Here is a 22,670-nt window from a genome sequence, read left to right as displayed (position 1 = left end):
ACCTTCTCATACTTTGGGATCACAACTCTGACCAATAATTCTCCTCATAAGCACTCTGCTTTAGCAACATGGGCATCTCCGGATATATCCTAGGCTCTAAAGGATAAATACATCATGCACCTACACAGGGCTTCTCTCCTTGACTCCACTTGGCATGCACCAAAAAGTTTCAGAACTCAATATTAGCAAAAAACAAGGAGCATTTATTGAGCTCACCTGTCTGGTAGAGGTCACCTCAACTGGCCTAGGGAGCCCTGCTGATCTCAGGTGGGCTTCTTCATCTGTTGGTTGATTTAATAGCTGAAGATCAAATGATTGGGGCTTTTGTTTTCCTTTTGGAGACACCGGGCCGGGTAGGACATGTTTCTCACAAGGTGGGGGCAAAGCGGAAAGTGGAAAGAAGCAAGCAGTGCTTAGTCTCTTGAGGCTAAGCTCAGTCATGCACAGCCACTTCGGCCTCACCCTACTGGTCAGAGCAGGTTACACGAGGAATCAACAACTGCACATACATTCCTCCCATGGGAGCTGAGTGGAGAGAAATAACATTACTGAACCACGATTCAATCCACTATGCCCATGCAGACATTGTTACGTGATCACAACACTCTTTTCCACTTGTGACTGAAGAGAGCTTTTATATCCTTAACGACCACTGTAACTGCTAGGAAACAGCTAAATATGAGGGGAAGAAGAAAAAAAATCTAAATGAGACTTTGATTTTGCAGATTTTTAATATATCCTACAGAATAATAAATCTGATCTCAAATTCCATCTGTAATATAAACATCACATTGTCATTTTTTTGAGATTACATGTTATATTTATTTCATTGTAATTGAGTTAGTATAAAATATATATATATACATATATGTATATATATACATATATGTATATATATATGTATATATATATGTATATATATATATACACACACACACACACACACTAAATATCGATGATAGTTGCCATTGGATTTTAAAATACCAGTTAGCATTTAGTTATCAATCACTAATATTTTGTGTTAGGAAAGAATACAGTGAGAATCTTTAATAGTGTGTTATTTTTCACTTAAAAAATGAATACATCTTTTACAATTTTGAAACTAAAAATGTACAAGAACATATATAAATGGTACAATGACCAAACTATCCACACAGCTCGTTCTAATTCACTAATTTTAAACCATACTAATAAATCCTAAAATCATGTATATTTTTTCATTTATTCTGTTTATTTTTTAATTAAACTTTGAAAATAAGTTCGCTCTTCATCAAAATGGCTGTAACATGTAACATTTTAATTCAAATATTTGTTCTTCCTCGGCCTAATTAGCTTCAACTTTAAAAGGAAATAGAATTTACAGATTTAATATAAGAAAATATTCTACTGCAATTGATATTTATAAAATGATCATTATATTTATATGTACTAAGTAAAATTTGATAATGATAACCAGCATTAAAAAAAGAGTTTACCCATTAAACCAGTGTAAAACGTTTGAAGTGACCACAGTAAGAACGGCTCTGGGTAGAGTAGAGGGGTCTAATTCTTACCTGCAAATTCATATACTTGCAACAAGTTCTCTCTTAACTTGAGCAGTTTTATGAAAAAACAACAACAACAACAACAACAACAAAACAACAACAACAAAAATACTGTACCTCTGACCAATATGTCATGAACCAAACCACTGATCACACTGTTAAATTCCACAAAAGTCTAACTAAATTACATTTAGTTAATTAGCAAACATTCCAAAAGTAAATAGTCATTCACAAAATTTTGCACAGGTAGAAAACAATTTGAGCAATGCTGAAGCATAACTTACCATTATTTTAAAAGACATTTTAGAAAGTAAAGTGAAAATAGACAGTTCCCATGAAAGAAGCAGTGATGGAAATTTACCACAAAGTTGTCTCTAGATCTCTTCAACACTAAGAACGAGTTTATCCCTCTCTCGGCCAAAATTTTTCTCCATTCCCTTCACCCCTACCTGAAATTTCTGTATGTTTGAAAGATGGCTGGAAAGTCACAAGCTTCAGAACTTTCCTATGGTCATTGGGATGGTTTGTCCTTCTTTGACCATTCCTCCAAGGTTCATCAGGAGCCTCTGGCTTACTTCCCAGAGCCTCTCAGTTGGATGGCTTTTGCCAACATCATAATTAAACAGGGAGATGAGCTTCAAACTTATTTTCACTGGTCCTAAGTTTAATCTCTACCTTTTGTTACTAGGCAGTCACATGGCTCTCAACAAGGTAGTTAAGATCACTGAACCTCAATTTCCACCTACACAATAAAGGATGTGGGGAGATTTCTTTAAATTATTTTCAAAGCTGACAATCACTTTGTAAACTGTAAGGAAAAAAATCAAATGCTATGATAATGGTGATGATGACAACAGTGATTATTTCAGTCATAATTTAATATTTTATTACCTAAAATCTCATTATACTAAATATTCCCTTTGCCTAGGGTAAAGTCACTAGTCATCGCTTCCAGATAAATTCTTGTCTGGCTTAACAAACCATTAATAATTTGAAATTTAAGGTAACTTAACCAGCACTCAATCCATATAGTAATTTTGCTGTGTAGCAGACACAGTTTTTGCCTTATACTCAAAACCACTTTCTCTTTAAATCCCTGACAATATTTTCCTATTTGCCTTTATAACCACTTCCAAATTCTTAAAACAGTTTCACCTGAAGAGTTCAGAAGGTGTAGGGGTGGACCTTTTCACAACACACTCAGCCCACTACCTTAACAGTGACACAGATGTTCTAGGCAGAAATCTACATATTGCCCACATATTTTCACCATCAAAATTCTGAATTAAATCATTTATAATTTTTTATCCTCCCTAGAGAAAGAGAAAGAAAAAAAAGTGGCAAGCCCAGGAATTTAGATCTAAGCTACACTGAAATAAAACATTTCATTTAGGAGAATGAACTGAAGAAACTACTTTACATCCATTATATTCTACTATTAAATGTAAAATATAAACTCTCCTACTAATATAGGTCCTAGATAAAAACAGGGAAAATCATCCAACATGTTAAGAAGAGGTTTCATAGAAATTCTTCCAGTTTATTTTTAACTGGTAACACCTCATGCAACTTTTATAGTTTCCACAAGTAACCTAAGCCTTGGAATCTGTCCTAATGTGATTTTATAAATGTAAAAATAGAATAAAAGCTATTGCTAATGATAGTATATACATTTTTTTTGCAAAATTTAATGTAAGGGAAAATCATTTACACTTTTAACATGTACATACCAGTGGAAATTTGAAAGAGTAAGAACTTGATTTTAAAAGACTTTAAAAGGATCAGAGTACCTGGGTGGCTTAGTCGGTTAAGAGTCTTACTCTTGATCTAGCTCAGGTTTTGATCTCAGGGTTGTGGGTTTGGGTCCTGGATTGGGCTCCATGCTGGGCATGGAGCCTACTTAAATAAAAATTAAAATAAAAAAAAAAAAGACAGCAGTATCTGTATCAAAAATAATTTACGACTCTCTACCTTTCAGAAAAGACTAACTTGGGACTGACCAAAATAATTTCACCTTTATGAAGATTTCTGGTCTTCTTTTAAGTATAATCAGAAAAATCAGAAACTTTTTAAAATAAGTCAAAATTATTTTTCATAAACCGAGGAAAACACACAATTTTAAAATAGAAAAGCAGGAGGGAACTAAATCTCCTTTATGGATCTAGAGTTATATGAGCCTAACAGTGAAAATACTTGAACCAGAGTTCCCTGTTATCTCTTTATTTTTTTAAGGTGTCAAAAATCAGAAAACAAGTCAAAATATCACCTGATAAGAGGACAATTTTAGAATTAAAAATAATTCTAAATTTTTTTTACTAGTTTTATGATACTGTGATTTGCTAGTTAACACAGAAATAAGATTATAGTTGAAGTTTTCTAAATTTTCATTCCTAGGAGGATTAGCTCACCCATCACATTTTCTGTTTGATTTTTCATGCCTTTGCAGAAGATTATGTGAAGGTTATTACTTCGCATATTTTCTGATTAATTTATATTGGACATGCACAAAAGTGGTTTTTTCCCCACAGATATAAACACAGATTCATTTCTATAACCCAAACATCACATTCTACAAATTGTGAGACATGAAGGACAACTTAAACATTTTACCATATGCAGTAGGGTGGGAAGAATGGCAGAGATGCCTAGGTAAATGTTTCTAAAAACCCACAACGTAATTTTCTCTGTGTTCTTCATGCTATCAGTAGTTGACCAACAAGTCCAGAATTTCTTTCTTTGATTAAAGTGGTAATAATCGTGGCTCCTTCCCTTAAACTTGCTTGTAGCTTCTGCTCATCCTGGAAATAAAAAAAGATTAAACAATGATTATTTTAAAAAGAAAATATGTCACACATTAAATTTAACGGTTTCTTTACTCTTTTAATATATTTTTAGGGTTTTAGGGTTTTTTTTAATATTTTTAGGTTTTTTCCCCATCAGCTTTATAGAGAGATAATTAACACATAACATGTAAGTGTGAAGTGTACAGTGTGTTATGATATACCTATATGTTATGAAATGATTACTACAAAAAGATTCGTTAATCCATCACCTTATACATACATACCATTGAGAGGGTAGTGAAAGCATTCAAGATCTACTCTCTTAGCCACTTTCAAGTATATGATATTAACTATAGTCACCATGCTATACATAGTCCCATAACTAATTCACCTCACAACTGGAAGTTTGCACTCTTTGATCAACATTTTCCCAATCAGCCTCTCTCAACTACTATCCTCCTGTTTTTATGAGTTCAGGGAGACACTTTTCAAGGTCCCCTGCTCTCTGGACTTGGCATTCTGTGGAACTCAGACCAGTCACTAGTATGTATGTGGTCCCTCCAATAAAGGAGAAATGCTTTCACAAGCACTGTTCATTATATACAAAATATATCTCCTGAAGATAACAGGAAAACACTGACACATTTTCAAATGCTAGCAGCATGAAACAAAAGATTTTCCCTTAATCCTGTATCTGACCAACTCTGGCTCTTTATACAAGTGTGAATATTTCATCGATGATACAAGCCTTTCCTTCATCTTTCTGAGTGTTCCCCAATAAGAGACTTTGTTATAAACTGTGAACACCAGTCTGGGAGGAAAAATAAAAAAGGCTTGTTGTTTGTGAAGTAAGGTCAGGCACATTAGTGAAATGAGTTTCTCACAAGTTGCTAAAATGTGGTTTTGCCTGTGAAATCATATTGCCTATGAATATGTTTATTCCAACTGTTTAAGTTTCTTGAGAGGGATGAAGGGGAAGGGAAAGTCAAAACAGAGCTAATTATCTTTAGAGTCTCTGTGTTGTGAATTGTGCTAGGTTCAAAAAGAGGGACCTGGTAATCAACTTCTAAATGCCCACATCATCCTTCACAGCCTTTCCTAGTGTTAGGTGTATCACCAGTACCTACTGCGTCTACCTTCTTAATATTTCTTGAATCCATTTACTCCATTCAAACTGGTTCTGCCAGCAAAACATCTCTACCCTAAATTACAGGAACGATCTTGTGAACAGTCTCTCTGAAGTCATGTCCTCTTCTGCTCTGTTTCCCACACAGCAGTCAGAATATTTATTTTAACATAGAGATCTGATCACTACTCTGCCTAAAATCCTTTCAAGGCTACCTCCGAACTTCAGGATCAAGTCAGAACTCTACCTTTTTATCTTTCAAACCTCTTCCTGTCATTCCCTTATATTCACTCAGTTCCCCAAGCCACACAGAACTGCTTAAGATTGCCCAAACAAGGTACTTTTCTAAACTTCCATTCCTTTGCCCCAGCGAATCCCTTTGCCAGGAAAGCTATCTCACACCGTTTCTAGCTTAGCTGACCCTAGTTATTCCTTGTGGTTCCACTCAGTTATCATTGGTTGCAATCTACCTGGACCCCAGCCGGCAGGCCAGCTGGGTGAGGCAACTCTCTGTTTCCATAGCTATTAATTCCTCCAGCACACTGAATTCTAATAGTCTTTTTAGTTGACCATCTATTCCACCAGATGATGAGTTTCTTTATGTAAAGTATTTTTCATTTTGTCTTTGAATAAAGAACACTTAGTTCAATGCCCACCACATGGCAGCACTCTCCATAAATTATAATGAACTCAGAACAAAGGAGGCTATGATAGAGATATCATCACCCTTTCTGTTTAAGACGTTTCTTAACATTGACCATTTTGGGGTTACTTTGCTTACTCCCATTTGCATATTTGGCAGGAAGCCTGGCAATGGTACAAAGAATATTATCAAAACATTTCCACTACTACACCTTCACCAGCACAGAGGCATATAGGTTCGCCATCTATGAGGACGGTAATGAGAGACCACCTCTGCTTAAGCTACACTTTTCCATCAATTTCCCTGATTGTGTTCTAAGGCGTAGACCTGGGGAAAGCCCACAAGGAATTGAATGGTGGCTACTTTGCATCTTGCAGTACTGGATTTCAAATGTTATACTGGTTTCCTTAATATCACAAGACCTAAATCACACGTAAACCATTCTAAAGACAAATATGTTTGGGCTTAAAATGTGATACACTTATACAGGAGCAGATATCATTCATAAATACATAAATGAACATTCTTAAACTGAACAAAATATAAATGAACTCTGAATATGAATCTGTAACTCTTAATGATTAATTACAATAACACAGGGTTTATAATACATATCTATGCCCATCTCATTTATTAAATTGAAGCATAGAACAGATGATGAAAATTAGTTTATCCTTTAAAAATAAACAGAAAAAGACTATCTGATTGAGCCAGCCAGGTGCCCCAGAAAAAGACTATCTGTATAGCCTCTTTGAAACCAATTTATACTTGTCATAATGAAAGCAGCAGAGCAACACACAAAGAAGGGGGAAATCTGTTTTAAGATCCTAGGGCTAGAAAAATTGTATTTCTAAATCTTAGAACAAATCTTCTATTTTCATTTTGATAGCTCCCTACTTTATATATCTTTCACTAATGAATGTAAGAATGCTTTTTTTTTTTTTAAAGATTTATTTATTTATTTATTTGACAGACAGAGAACACATGTAGGCAGAGAGGTAGGCAGAGAGAAAGGGGGAAGCAGGCTCTCTGCTGAGCAGAGAGCCCGATGCGGGGCTTGATCCCAGGACCCTGGGATCATGACCTGAGCTGAAGGCAGAGGCTTTAACCCATTGAGCCACCCAGGCGCCCCTAAGAATGCTCTTTCAAAGGTTAATTTATTTCTGCAATATCTATAGGCATCATTTGGAATGATGTTTAATTCAGTGAGAAGAACCTATGTTATTCCACTATTTTCCCTTTCTGCCTAAGCTCAATCATTTTATTTCTGAAAAATGCAGAAATTCAAAAAGTGATTAAGCAAGATGTTGAGAACCACCTATATTCAGAAAATTCTATTTTGTACAAAGAGGTGTTCAAAAATGTATGGAGTTCAAACTCATCTCAAAACTATCTCTATAAAAGCATTGCTAATTCAATTTTTTTTAAGGCAAATTCAAACAGATCTTTAAAAAATCATTTCTTGCTGCCAGTATATATGAAAACCAGTGTTTTTAATTGAGGAGGTGGGGGAACAGGGTGGGGGAGAGTTATAGCTGATCGTTTTATCATTAGCTGCACAAAAATGTGTATATGTATATATACGTATATATAAATATATTCCTTTGTGTATTCCAAATATGATATAACAAAAATGTCAATGTTAAAATTAAGAAAGCCAGGTCAACATGAATATTGGAAAATTTTTACAGTACATGTTCTTGATACGATGTAATGAAAATGGCATTGACTACTGTGGTCTTCCTCCCCAAAACCCATAACCCCAATCTAATCAGGAGGAAAATATTACACACATTTCAAAAGAAGGGCATCTTACAATATATCTGAACAATCCTCCTCAAAATTGTGAAGTTCATCAAAAACAAGTCTAAGAAACTGTTACAGCCAAGAGGAACATAAGGAGACGTGACAAACTAAAAGTAATATAACATCCTGGAATAAAAAATATACATTAGCTAAAACGAAGGAAATCTGAATGAACTATGGACTTTAGTTGCCAAAAATAAGGAGATAGGTAGAGGGCATATGAGAACTCTCTGCTATCCGGAATAATATGAAGTGTATTATTTGTCAAAAAGTATATGCTCAATTTCAAAATATTTCTCTTGATTTTAACGATGTTTCTGTGCCAGAATTGCAAAACTTGAGTTACAAAGTTATTTTACATGCGCCAGCCCATTTGTATATTCCTTAATTAAATTATACTATTCCTTTCATAAATTATGCAATCGATAAGGGCACCAACTCTAGAATGAGAATGTTGGTATTCAAATAAAGGTTTTGACGATTTTCAAGCAAATTATTTAAGTTTCACAGCTCTCCATTTTATTTTTTTCAGCTAAAACCACGTTAACAATATTTGTTGCCTCACCACTTTTCTGTGGGGACTAAATCAGACAAGACAAACCACAGAGACCAGGTAAGCATCTATTCACAAGGGTTGTGAGAACTATTTTTGTGGTGTGCACGAACTTCACCCGTGACACAGTAGCTGCGCTTATCCTCTCATCACACGTAACAGTTCAATCTGATTATCTACTATATGTAGGGACACTGCTGCGGCTCTTGGACAGTAACCTGCGAGTGCCTGCAATCCTTGAAAGAAAAGCCTGTTACGTAACATTCACCCCAGCTGTCTTGTTGAGAGAATTTTTCCAAACTATAAAGAAGAGAAATAAAGCCAAAGAAGAGAATGACAGCCTCTCCATGTAGAAAAGACACAGATTACAATTTAGAGTTGTTAAGTTATTAGGTGGCGTGGATTTGTGCTGATAAGGTCCCTGACCATGGAGAGTTACTGAGAAGTCCTAAAAATCTGCTAAGTGTTCCTTCCTTCCTTGGTCAGCTTCTAAGCCAGGCTTCTGCAGGAAGAACTCAGGGGGCCCTGCAGAGAAGAGCTGCTGGAGAGCTGGGGAGTTGGGCAAAGATTCAGAGGCCACACTGTGCCGAGGACAAGGAGGTTAGATATGAGTCCAGAGAGAATGAAGAGATTTTGGTGAATATCCATGGCTTTTCGATGACGGCTCGAAAAGGTCATGCTTACAGCCTGGGAATAAAGACAAAACGGAATTGAACCTGCCCTAACAAAGTTTAAACAGCCTCAGAAGATCAGGTAAATCTCCCAATAATAGAAATGTTTGCCAGAACAAATTTTTAATATTCTTTGGAGGAAGCTAAAATAAGCTAGAGCCTTTAAAAAGTTTTATTACTCAAGTATGGCTTATAATAAAATCTTACTAGATGAGTAAAGAAGCAGCAAAAAGGAAAAAAAAAAAAAACTTGAGAGAAAATCATCCGTATATAGGATCTTTTCCAAACGTAATCCATATGTTGGATTAGCATGCAAGGATTTCAAAATAACTATGATTAATATGTTAAAAAAGAGAAGGAGATGGAAACACTGATGAAAAATGGACTTATTTTCAACATTGCATGGGAATCTATAATAAAGAATATTTACAACTGTAAAATATACTACTTGAAATTAATAATGGATTGGTTTAACATGAGATGGGCAGAGCAGAAAATAGTATCAGTGAGCCTGAGGACAGGTTAAAATAGATACATATATATCCAAACTGAAGTACAGAGAGAAATGGTGAATTATCACTATAACCATCTTCCTACTTAGGGCCACATTACCATTCCACTTCCTATTGCTTTCTTACCTACTGCTACACCCCACCGCCACCATCAAAACACCTGTTTGGGACATTTAGAAAATCACATATGGGTTCTCTCATTAGCCATGTCACCTGGGGAGTGTTTACTACATAAAAATAACAAGCATAAAAAAAAAGTCAACCCCATTTCTAGAAAAAAACCCATTACATACAACATCATGTATGTAAATATTCAAAGAACCAGGCGGTAATATTGCTGCAGCTGAGCATAAAGGGATGAGGGAATCCAGAGTGTGGCAAGACCACGTGATGCTGGAATGACGCCTGAAGGAGGTAGGGAAGATGAGAAGAGGAGGCAAAAACTTCAAAGTCCAGAACGGACAAGAGATATTGAGGGAACAAGAAATCATGGCGGATTTTCATTGTGGCGTAACAATGTGATAGGCTAGACCTCACAAAGATATTGCAGGGAAAGTGAGCACCCAAATTCCCACAAAAAATATCAAAATAAATCTACTAAAATTAAATTTATCAACAGTTCATTTCCTATCTGTAACTCTAGCAATATCCAGGCTTCAGGTTTACTTTAATTTCTACTCTCCAGCCATAAAGAGCATAAACTTGAAATGCAGCACACCAATTTTGACATAATCACACATAAAACTCAAAGGAATACATTTCTTGAATTTAAGGAAAAACAGAAGGCTATTTAGTGAGGCAAGATGAGTTAGTCTGCATTATCTCTTAAATCTAAAAGATCTTCATCATAATGCCTTGTTTCCTATTATCCTATTCACAGCTATGTCAAATTTTTGAGAAAAATCTTAAAAATTGCTAACTCTTATCAGTTACTTCCCAATAAAACTGGGCAAAAATAAAAAAAAAATACTAACTCTATCCTGTCATAAAACAATAAAAACATAACTTCCAGCTCAAAAATGCAGCATTCAATTTCTTTCTTGGTTACAAGTGTATTTAAAAAATAGAAGCCAGTCAGAAAGGAAATAAAGAATGGATGGGCCTGATTTCTTAAAATACTAGGAGGGGAAATATCAAAATGTTAACAAGAATTATTTTTTTAAAGATTTTATGTATTTATTTGAGAGAGAGTACAAAAGAGCTCAAGCAGAGGGAGAGGGAGAAGCCGGCTCCCTGCTGAGCACGGAGCCCCACTTGGTACTCAATCCCTGGACCCCTGAGATCATGACCTGAGCGGAAGGCAGACACTTAACTGACTGAGCCACTGAGGGCCCCAACAAGAGTTACTTTTGGATGATGGATTCATGGCTGTTCTCATTTCTTCTCTGTGTTTTACTCTCAAAATTTCCATAATGAACATAACTTATTCTTCTAATAAGAAAAATAAGTTGTTTTAAAATTTAGTTTCAAGACTGTTTAAATCCTGGGAACTAAATTTCATTTGTTATCACATAAAATCAATAATACAGAACACTGTCCAAATTTCCAGGAAACATTCATCTCCATAAAAAAACTTCAAAATCTGCAAAGAAAACATATTTTTTAGTCTTCAATAAAAGGTCCAAAAAAGAATTATATTAATAATTCACAAGGCCTTAGCTTTCTTCTGCTGACTTAGAGGTTAAGAAAAACATTGTGGAAGTCAAGCTAAAGGAAATAACAAAAAGTTTATACTTAATTTTATTCAGTACATTAACAATTGCTCATTCATATCCTGAAGAGTTTCTCAATAGTCAGATTTTTTTAAATATTGGGAAAAACATGAGATGAAATATAAATATATAATAGCTCTTTTAAGTTTTCTATACCCTCAAACTGAATTACTTAGAATGGGAATTCACATGGGTTTTATCGAGAAACACCAAATTTGGCTATTTCTTTATCCCTTGTCATTTCAAGATTAAGATGACATATATTATGCTTAGATGAAAGACACTACAAAAGCTCTAATTAATATTCTCTCTTAAACACATAAGGTAATTCTAAATTTACTCCAGAGTAATTAAGTCTTGTCAACTGAATCCTGGACTTCAGTGTTTTTTGTATGTGACTTGTTTTGTTTTCCGGTTGATAGTAGGTTTCCTTATGACAGTTTTATGTGTCTATCATCTTCAATGGAGTCCTAGAGTTTTGATGCAGAAATTCTCATGGGACTTCTAAGCCATTGGCAAAATTTGGGAAATCAGGACAAGTAGGAGATGTCACTATTTTCATAGAAGATTGGGAATGACAGGAAAAACCTCCATAATTTATAGTGGCTCTTCATTCCCACCTTCCCATCACCTATTACTATTTGGACAAGACTGCAGTTCCAGAGAAATTACATCTCAGAAGTGTGTATAAGTCATCAATTTTCTATAATGCCTACATCTTCAAAATTCCTTACTCACTAAATGCTCCCTTCCATTTTCTCAAGGACAGCTTAGGGCAAAACTATTCCCAGTGTACATAAACTTGAAGAACTTGTTAAAAGGCTTATTTTAATATATTTATTTATATTACTGTACTACACAGCTCTCAGTATTTGAATTAATGGGACATAAATTTATAGTATGCTGTTAGGATCAAATTTATGTGGATTTTGTGGAATATGCTCTCAAAGAATAGCAGGAAAAGCTATGACATCATTGCTGTCCAAATCTTTATAGACAACCTGAAAGGAAATCTTTTAGAGATATTCATCCTCCACACACATCACTCCTAAAGAACACAATGTCTTCTGTTAAAAGGAAAACTATAAAGTTAAGATATATGTATATACATATTTAGGCTTTAGATGTCTCAGGAGATTACACAGTCCTTTTTGAAAGGTAAACAGTACATTGTCTCAGCAACTTCCATTCCTAAAGTCTAATTCAGTTTCCATGAGTTACAAAACTGTCCAAAATCCAGGTTGCCCTCATTTTGACATTAATATCCTTCTGCCATCAATCCTTATTTTGGTGAACTCATGCAAAAATTATCAAAATGCCAGAAAATGTCTAATACATTATATGTTAATAAAAAATTTTTTTAAACGCCAGAAAATGTCAAAAGCTTCCAAAAAAATAAAAGAGCACAATCTATATCCATACATACATTTATATCTACATATCTTTATAGAAAGCATGTACAATATACAAAAATACAGAATATATGATATGTAAAAATGTTAAATTATACTTAGAAATCTTTTAACATTTTTATTACATTTGTAAGATAATACCAAATCAAAAAATTCATATACCTTTTTCTCACACAGAAGGGGGGGAAAAAAAAATCTAACAGTAAAACACTGCCCCCTAGTGGAGATGAAGATGAATGTTTGGTGTGCATAAAATTCAAAACTTCAGGAAAAAGCACTTACTGGCAGAGTGTGAGAAAAACAAAACAGTCCTCTCCAAATAAAAAGCGTTTGCTTCCTTCTCATTTGAGTTAAACTATGACCCCCTAAATACCTCGGTAATACAATACTATGAAAATGCACCTGGCTTTCCTTATTAACATGATTCTCACACAGCAGTCTCCTCTATTCTCCATGCCTTGCCATACTATAGGTGCTCAATACGTATCTGTAGAAAGAGCTAAGAAAAAGGAATTGGTCAGGGGCCCTTGGGTGGAACAGTCAGCTAAGCGTCCAAGTCTTGGTTTTGGCTCAGCTCAAGGTATGGGTCCTGGGGGGCACCTGGGTGGCTCGGTTAAGCATCTGCTTTCTGCTCAGGTCATGATCCCAGTGTCCTGAGGCAGAGCCCCAGGTCAGGCTCCATGCTCAGTGGAGAGTCTGCTTCTCCCTCTCCCTCTGCCCCACCCTCTGCTATGTTCTCTCTCTCACTCACTCACTCACTATAAAAAAAAAAATCTTAAAAAAGAACAAAAAAACAAAAACAAAACAAAACAAAAAAACCAAGATGTGGGTCCTGGGATAAGCCCCATGTGGGGCTCCCTGCCCAGTGGGAAGTCTGCTTCCCCACCTCTGCCCTTCCCCCACTAGTGCTTGCATGCATAGACATGCTCGCTCTCTCTCTCAAATAAATAAATAAAGTCTTAAAAAAAAAAGAAAAGAAAAGTAATTGATCCAAAACTCTGGGACACAGCATGGTTACTCTGCTGAATAGAAATAGAGAATAAAGATAAGAAAGACCCAAACCATGTAGTGTTGAGTGCCAGAGTACGGGGGATAAAACACGGGCAGCCAAAAAGCAGCTGTCTACCATGAGAAACAAGCAGCTCATTATTGTGTCAATTATTTCTAGATCTGGGATTTGTCACACTGTCATACTTTATTTTCTTATAACATCATTCATACAATCAATTCTACAACTTAATAAAGTTGAAAAGGTGGTCTCGTTTACAACATCCCTTTAGTTAGCAAAATGTTTTGATCCTACACACCCTCCCAGCAGTTACCAAGTCCTCCTAGCTTCCTATTGTGATGTCCCTCACCAGTCACACTCCAACTGCTCCGAGTCTACGTTCATATCATCCTGGAGCTTGATTCCTCTAGGATGTCCTAACTGGCTACATTTTTGGCCTGTGGGTACTGCTCTCAACTCAACTAGGACACCATTTCCCTTAGACCAAACTCATGTTTCTTTCAGCACATTCTTCACTTAAGCATTTAAGATTGTCCACAATCAACCTAATTAACCCTTCTAGCCACAGTTCTTACTTCTCTACAGAATCTATTTCTGTAGCCATACTGGTACCATCAGTCATTCCTTCTTTAGTAAAATGATTTCCTAGCAATTTTCTACTTCACATCTATTTCTGAAAACCTGGCTGTGATGACTAGTATCTGCTTTACTGAACATCAGTAATTTACATTATCATAATCTGTCTCACAATCCCTTACTAAAATTTTTATTAGATTTCCATATGTATAAGTCTTATTCTCTTAGCTAAACTGCAGATAGTAAAAGGCAACTCTCCCAAATTATATTATAACCTCAAATAAAGTACTAATTCATAGTAGGTACTCAATATATACTAACTGGGTTAAATTGCTAATGAATTCTCTAAAGATCTGGCTTTGTGTATGACTATTAAGACATCTATGAAATATCAGTTTTTTTCTTTTTCTTATATGACAGACAGAGATCACAAGTAGGCAGAGAGAGAGGAGGAAACAGGCTCCCTACTAAGCAGAAAGCCCGATTCGGGGCTCGATCCCAGCACCCTGGGATCATGACCTGAGCCAAAGGCAGAGGCTTTAACCCATTGAGCCACCCAGGCGCCACAAAATATCAAAGTATTTAGATAAAGGGTATATCCTTATGGGAATAACTTCCTAAAAACAAAAATAAGAAAAAACTTGTATCTGTACTTAGAAACTGGAAAGATGTCAAAGCTACAATTTTGCGCTACATGATTCCCCCTTTTACGAAAGAATAACTGGTCTGGGAGTTAGATGTAAGGAACACAGATAAATTTACACTAATATACCAAGTCAAGGGGATAAAGTCAGATGACAAGGCGAACATTCTGAGGTAGGATGGCTGCATAAGGCGAAAAGCAACACATACTAGGTGTGAATGGTGAAGAATGGATACTGTTTCCATAATGCATGAAAGGTGACAGGAGGGGCAGAAAGATTATCCAGAAGAGTTTGTTCTTGAGTGGATGGTCTAGGTAGAAAAACTACTAATACAAAAATATTGATAATTCTTTTAAAGCAGAAAGACTAAGTTTTTCCCATAAAATTTATATTCAAAATTTTAATTACAAATTTCATACAGGAGAAACTTAAATAGGGTCAATGCAAACATATTTTCGTGGTAGCCGTGTGTGTATAAGAGAGAGAGAGAGAGAATGAGAGAGGAGAAAGAGAGAGAGAATTACTGTTGGAATAGTTTTGAGCAGTTAAAAAGAAAAATACACCTAGTTAATAACCATTAGACTCCTGAATATTGGTTAAATGGGTGATTAGTTAATATCCAAATTTTAATATCCAAGTTCCACAGTAAAGTGGAAAGTTTACCATTACATTCAAAACTCAACCGCCTCCCAAGACAGAAACTTTAAATCACAATTTATAAATAGAGTCCTATCCTGATCAGACTGGTATTCTTTTTATCAGTATTAACTACCAAAAAACTAAACTGGCAAAGTCCCTCCTACATCAGAGTGGAGTTCTGTCTCATGGAGGAGATCATAAATGGTAGGAGTTGCCTAGAAAGCTTCTTCCCAGTGAGGAGAAAGAAAAAAAATCAGATGTACAAAATAATATTCTAGGGGGATATGGAATCACTGGAATTAAATCTCTCTGAAGTAACCCTACTAAGTGAGGACAACAGTAAGATTCAAGAAGATTCTTCAGTCATAGGCCTGGGAACAAAGCTGGAAAAATTTTTTGTCATAAGAGATTTCATGTAGGTATTAAATAAATGTATTTTGAATTAGCAATCTCACTGGAGGTGGGGGACAACCTACTTCTATATGAAGCTGAATTCAATTAGTGGGAGTCAAACTTGAAAATGTTTAGAACTCAAAGGAATAAAGGACTGAAATAGTTCATGAAAAGTCAAGGCATTAGTTTAAAAATTATATAAAGGAAATCTGGGGAGAAAACACAATAGCTATTGCAGAAGTCATAATGATGCAGAAAAAAAAATCCCTTAATTGAATTTAACATCAGAAATTATAGACAGAGGTATCATTAAGTGCCAGGCAAAATTAGAGACAATCCCCAAAGAAGTCATATTCACATATTACCTTCGAATTTAAATATAAAAATTCAATAGCCTTCACAGAGAATACATTATTTCCAATAGGCAAGGACGGCCTTTTGTGAAATGCTAAGTACCACAAGAAAATGGCATTTAAGGAAAAGATCGTTAACTTAGAATTCTAAGTGTTAGAAGAATAAAAAAGAAGACTTTTGTGATATGCAAGGGCTCTAAAAATTACCAATCAGTGGAGACTTTCTCTAAACAGGAAGTATTTAAAAACTTAACTTCTAATGATGAAATGAGGGGGAAAAAAAGCTTACTTAACCCATGACGCAATGAGAATAGGGACTCCTTTCAACAACTATTTAAGAATTTACCTGACACCAGGGGCACCTGGGTGGCTTAGTGGGTTAAGCCTCTGCCTTCAGCTCAGGTCATGATCTCAGGGTCCTGGGATCGAGCCCCGAATTGGGATCTCTGCTCAGCAGGGAGCCTGTTTCTTCCTCTCTTTCTCCCCGCCTGCCTCTCTGCCTACTTATGATCTGTCTGTCAAATAAATAAATAAAATCTTAAAAAAAAAAAAATTACCTGACACCAGATAGTAGGCTATACATTAAGATGTGAACAGACACCCATTTGTCTATTTTATGTAGTATGTAGTCAGTTAAGTCAGACAAACACATACACATATTCATAATAACAAGTTATGAAGGAAACAAAAGACCAATTCATTATGAAAATAAAACCAGCATTAAACTTCTTAAGCACAAAATATTCTTAAAACTATGGGAAAAAAAAAACAAATAAATGAAGAGGGAAACACAAAAACGAAAAAGCAGAACTATATTCTCAAATATGTAGATTTGAAATATAAAAGAAATAGAACTTCTACAAATGAAAACTATTACTGAATTTAAACAAACAAAAAATCCGGAAGCATGGGTCAGAAAACAGATTAGACATAACTGAAAAGACTATGATTGAAACTGAAGGCAGAGTAGGAGAAATGACTCAAAATTCGTAACAGAAATGAAAAAAAATAGGAAGTGTAAAAGAAGGTTGTGGAATTTCACAAATATGATAACAATGCCCAATATATATTTAATCAGAACTCCAGAAAGGGAGAATGGAGACAATGGGGAAAAATAAAAATAAGAATTATTGCTAAAAAATTTCCAGAACACATTCCAGAATACATGAACTCATTCATAAAGGAAACCCAGTAAATTCCAAGGTTCATAAAAAGGAAATTCAACAAGTAGATGAATAAATGAATTGTGAAACCTAAATATAAAGAGACAATCTTAAAGCAGCTATACAGAATAGACCGATAGAGGACTAACAATCAGACTCACTACAGTCTTCCTCACAGCAACAATGGAAGCAAGAATGCAATGAAGTATTTGCAAAGTGCTGTAGACAAAAAGCAAATAGTCTCCCTCCAACAAATAAACAAACACTGTTTACCTAGAATACTTTTTAAACTTCCTACCACAAACACTACATATCAAGAATGAAGATAAAATATGAACTCTTTCATATAAGTTTATTCCTAAAAATATTCTGACAGTAAAGGATGTATCTCAAGTGGAAGAAAAGTAATTTCAAAAGTAAAGTCAAATAGGGTAGACTGCTTTGGAAAATTGAAGAGCTTTAAAATAAGTAAATAAATCTGAAAGCAGTGTGTTCAGAAAATCAACAACTGTAACATTTAAATAGACAGTAAAGATAAAAATAGTGGTTAAGAACAGTAGCATAAAAAGTGTTAGGTAAGTGACCAAAATGTTCTAAGATCAATGAAATTGTTGGGAGAGCAATTAAAATACACAGTTTAAATTCCAGACTTCAAGCTCTGTTACAAAGCTGTCATCATCAAGACAGTATGGTACTGGCACAAAAAACAGACACATAGATCAAGGCAATAGAATAGAGAGCCCAGAAATAGACCCTAACTCTATGGTCTTAGAGTTTTATCTTTATCTTCAACAAAGCAGGAAGGAATGTCCAATGGAAAAAAGACAGCCTCTTCAACAAATGGTACTGGGAAAATTGGACAGCCACATGCAGAAAAATGAAATTGGACCACTTCCTTAAACCACACACGAAAATAGACTCAAAATGAATGAAGGACCTTAATGTGAGAAAGGAATCCATCAAAATCCTTGAGGAGAACACAGGCAGCAACCTTTTTGCCCTCAGCTGCAGCAACTTCTTCCTAGGAACATTGCCAAAGGCAACAGAAGCAAGGGCAAAAATGAACTATTGGGATTTCATCAAGATCAAAAGCTTTTGCACTGCAAAGGAAACAGTTAACAAAACCAAAAGACAACTGACAGAGTGGGAGAAGATATCTGCAAACGACATATCAGATAAAGGACTAGTGTCCAGAATCTATAAAGAGCTTAGCAAACTCAACACCGAAAGAACAAATAATCCAATCAAGAAATGGGCAGAGGAAATGAATGGACATTTCTGCAAAGCAGGCATCCAGATAGCCAACAGACACATGAAAAAATGTTCCACATCTCTCGGCATCAGGGAAATACAAATCAAAACCACAATGAGATATCACCTCACACCAGTCAGAATGGCTAAAATTAACAAGTCAAGAAATGACAGATGCTGGCGAGGATGTGGAGAAAAGGGAAACCCTCCTACACTGCTGGTGGGAATGCAAGCTGGTGCAGCCAATCTGGAAAACAGTGTGGAGGTTCCTCAAAAAACTGAAAATAGAGCTACCCTATGACCCAGCGATTGCACTACTGGGTATATATGCTAAAGATACAAATGTGGTGCTCCGAAGGGGCATGTGCACCCGAATGTTTATAGCGGCAATGTCCACAATAGCCAAACTATGGAAAGAACCTAGATGTCCATCAACAGATGAATGGATAAAGAAGATGTGGTATATATCTACAATGGAATACTATGCAGCCATCAAAAGAAATGAAATCTTGCCATTTGCAATGATGTGGATGGAACTAGAGGGCATAATGCCTAGCAAAGTGAGTCAGTCAGAGAAAGATAACTATCATATGATCTCCCTGATATGAGCAAGTGGAGATGCAACATGGGGGGTTTGGGGGGTAAGAAAAGAATAAATGAAAGAAGATGGGATTGGGAGGGAGACAAACCATAAAAGACTCAATCTCAAAAAATAGACTAAGAGTTGCTGGGAGGAGTGGGGATGGGAGAAGTGGTGGGGATATGGACATTGGGGAGGGTATGTGCTATGATGAGTGCTGTGAAATGTGTAAACCTGGCGAGTCACAGACCTGTACCCCTGGGGATAAAGACACATTATATGTTTATTAAAAAGTTTAAAAATAAAAAAAATTTAAAAATACCAAAAATACACAGTTTAGATTTTTACTTACATACGCAAAGTACATTTCAGAATGCCTACAAATGTCTAATAATAGGATGTGTTCTTTATCAGTTGAGAGAAAATAGAGTAAGAAAGAGTTAGGGCTTCCAGGCAGCTAAAGCTATAGGCAGCTCCCACAATACCTTAAAAGAGAAAGAGAAAGAGAGAATGAGAGAGAGAGAGAGGCTGATAAGAAAAACAAAACTGAACAATGAGAAGACCAAATAAAACTACACATACACAGAAACACACACACATATACAACCACCTCAGTGTAACTTGAAGACAGAACTTCTGAACTTCAAAATAACTTTAAGTTAAAAAATAAAAAGAGAAAATCATAAAATGTAAATGAGCAATTTCTCATACTCCTGTGCCTTGTCACAAGCCTTATGGTACCAAAAGGTAGTCTGCAAAAGCTTAGAAGGAAGAGGGGAGCTACTGATGAATGTAAAGCTGATATAAAACTATCACCAAAAAGAGTAAGCCTGCCTTAACTGTGAAAATAGGAAGAAAAGGTGCATATCTGACCAGCATGACCAGTTTTAAGGGACTTGAAATCATGCTGGATTCCAAGTGGCCGTCTTCTCCTGGTGGTGAAAAACATACAAAGGAAGAGAGAAGCCATCTCTGTCAACCAAGTGGTGAAGGGGAAAGAAGCAAAAGGGAAAACACAGGCTCCTGAAATATCAAAGAGAATGAAAAAGTTAAAGGACACAAAAGTCCTTCTTCCACCATTAAATAACAGAAATGAAAAGAAAGTTGATTTTGCTATATTGACAGGCGAGGGTAGCACTGAATTAGGTCCCCTATAAACTAGCCAAATCCACAGCAGACAAATAGGAGAGAACTTAATACATCCATGCAGAGTTATTACACAAAAGAAGGATTTAACTACCTTGATTAATGAACCACCTTCCATCCAAGAAATGTTAAGCAGAAGACTGTAAGATAACACTCCAAATTAAATAGAATTGTTGCACAGTTGTAACATTTAGAACCACACTAATGCTCTACATACTCAAAAAAATAAGCAATTAGAATCAATTAAGTCAGAAGGGTGATTTCCAAAGTGGATTATTAACAAGATCAAATTAACTCCAACATGTTATAATAACCAACCTAAAAAGGATGGCAAAGAAGATAATTAAACTAAGTAATTTTGGAAGATAGTTTTTCATTCTAATGTGTATTCCCAGAGGTATGGATTGGCATTTCTAGAATTACACATGGGTATATTCCAGGGATAAAACAGGAAGGAAATTTACTGCTTAGAATGAAAGATTCTTCACTGGTGGAGAAAGGGATTATATATAAGAAAATGGAGAAGCTATTAAGATCCATAATGTTGAATTTAAAACAGAGATGTCAGTATGAACTCAATTGATTTGAGACAGATTATGTATTATATATAAACACACATATATAGATCTGGAAGTAAGTATATGAAAACATGTATATTTCCCAGTAATATCTACTGAAAGGAATTGCAAATAATGACATACCAGGTGCAAGGAAAACCCATGGTGCCCAGATCTTGGTTTCTAAATACTTTAAGTGACCCCTGGATATGATGCACTGAGAAGAATACATTATTTCAGTGATATTCTTGTGAAAAATCCATAGCCTGAATTTAATCATGAAAGCTTATCAGATAAACCGAAAATGACAGACACTGTATAACAAAACAGGCCAATATTTATCAAAAAGGAAAGGTCATAAAAGACAAATACTGTTGATATATCCCAGTTTAAATGAGACGAATAAATGGTTCCAACAATAGGCAATGTGTGTTTCAAGACTGGATTTTGGACCAGGAAAAAGTCAACAGTGGGAGAAAAAGCAAAATTTGGTAAGATTTGTAGTTTATAGTGTTGTATCAATTAATTCTTGATTTTGATACTATGGTGATATTAGATGTTAATATTGGGGATTCTGAGTCTAAGGTGTACAGGAATGCTTTGTACTCTTTTTGAAATTTTTATAAATCTGAAATTATTTCAAGATGAAAGTTAAAATGAGTAATTGAGAAAAAATGCAAAGCAACCAAATAAAAATCTCAGTAAGAAAAAATATGAGAAAAGCACAACAGACAGGAGTCAAGAGAAAAAAGTGGGAGCACCTGTTTCAACTATTTTTCTAATTTCAATAAATGGAAATGACTAAACTCATTGATAGAAACACAGAGATTCTCAGGTTGGATTATAAATTAAACACTGCTCTATAGTCACTTCTAAAACACAAGGACACAAGAAGCTAAAAGTCAAGTGACTGAAAAAAGTATCCCAAATAAGCACTAGCCAAAAGTGAGTTTTGTTCACTATGTTCAGTATATTCACTAGAAAAATAGAGACTGTAGACAAAAAGCAGTTTTTTTAAAATAATTAAAATATTAAATATTAATATTAAATTAAATAGTCACTATCTAATAAGTTCGATTCACCAGAATCAGGTTTTGGATACTGGGAGTTATAAAGTCTAGTTTGGTTAAATCTGAGATGCTAGGGAGAATCCAAGAGAAAATATCAAATAAGCAGTGGTACATGGGAGTTTGGAGTATGGAAATGAGTCAAGCACACATGTGCAGGGTATTTAAAACCCAAGAGTAACTGAGAACTCTTAGGAATCACACAGGACAGTGTCCTAGGAACCTTCAGCAGTTAGGGATATAACAGAAGTAAAGAGGCTGAGAAAGAGCAGAAACACTTTAGAAAAAGAAATCAGAGGAGTGTAATATTATGGAACCTGATACAAAAAGGCCATGGAAAAGAAAAAGGTACCTACTTATCCATTACTATGTACAAATTGTTATAGGAAAAGAAAAAATCAGTTATACCTCTAGAGATAAGGATAATTGCTTTTAATAGGTTATGAAGCAAAGCAATGCTTCAATAATAATAATTACTCTGCAAAGATAAGATTTAAAAAATAGTTAAAGTGCATCGTAGAGCACTGGAA

The 22,670-nt window shown here is 35.3% G+C and overlaps 1 protein-coding gene across 1 annotated transcript in view; it reads right to left on the bottom strand.

Annotated features, from left to right (window-relative positions):
• Positions 1 to 1,041: 1,041 nt before the first annotated feature.
• Positions 1,042 to 22,670, bottom strand: part of CRPPA (CDP-L-ribitol pyrophosphorylase A) — a 313,919-nt gene continuing 292,290 nt past the window's right edge. The window contains exon 10 of the mRNA XM_059396757.1: positions 1,042 to 4,342. Coding sequence (XP_059252740.1) covers positions 4,238 to 4,342 — 105 coding nt within the window. The 3' untranslated portion in view covers positions 1,042 to 4,237. The remainder of the gene's footprint in view (positions 4,343 to 22,670) is intronic.

This window comes from Mustela nigripes, chromosome 4 (assembly GCF_022355385.1).
Source record: "Mustela nigripes isolate SB6536 chromosome 4, MUSNIG.SB6536, whole genome shotgun sequence".
In the NCBI taxonomy this organism is placed as follows: Eukaryota; Metazoa; Chordata; class Mammalia; order Carnivora; family Mustelidae; genus Mustela; species Mustela nigripes.
The sequence above is the reverse complement of the archived record's forward strand: the minus strand, read 5'-3'. Positions and strand labels throughout refer to the sequence as shown.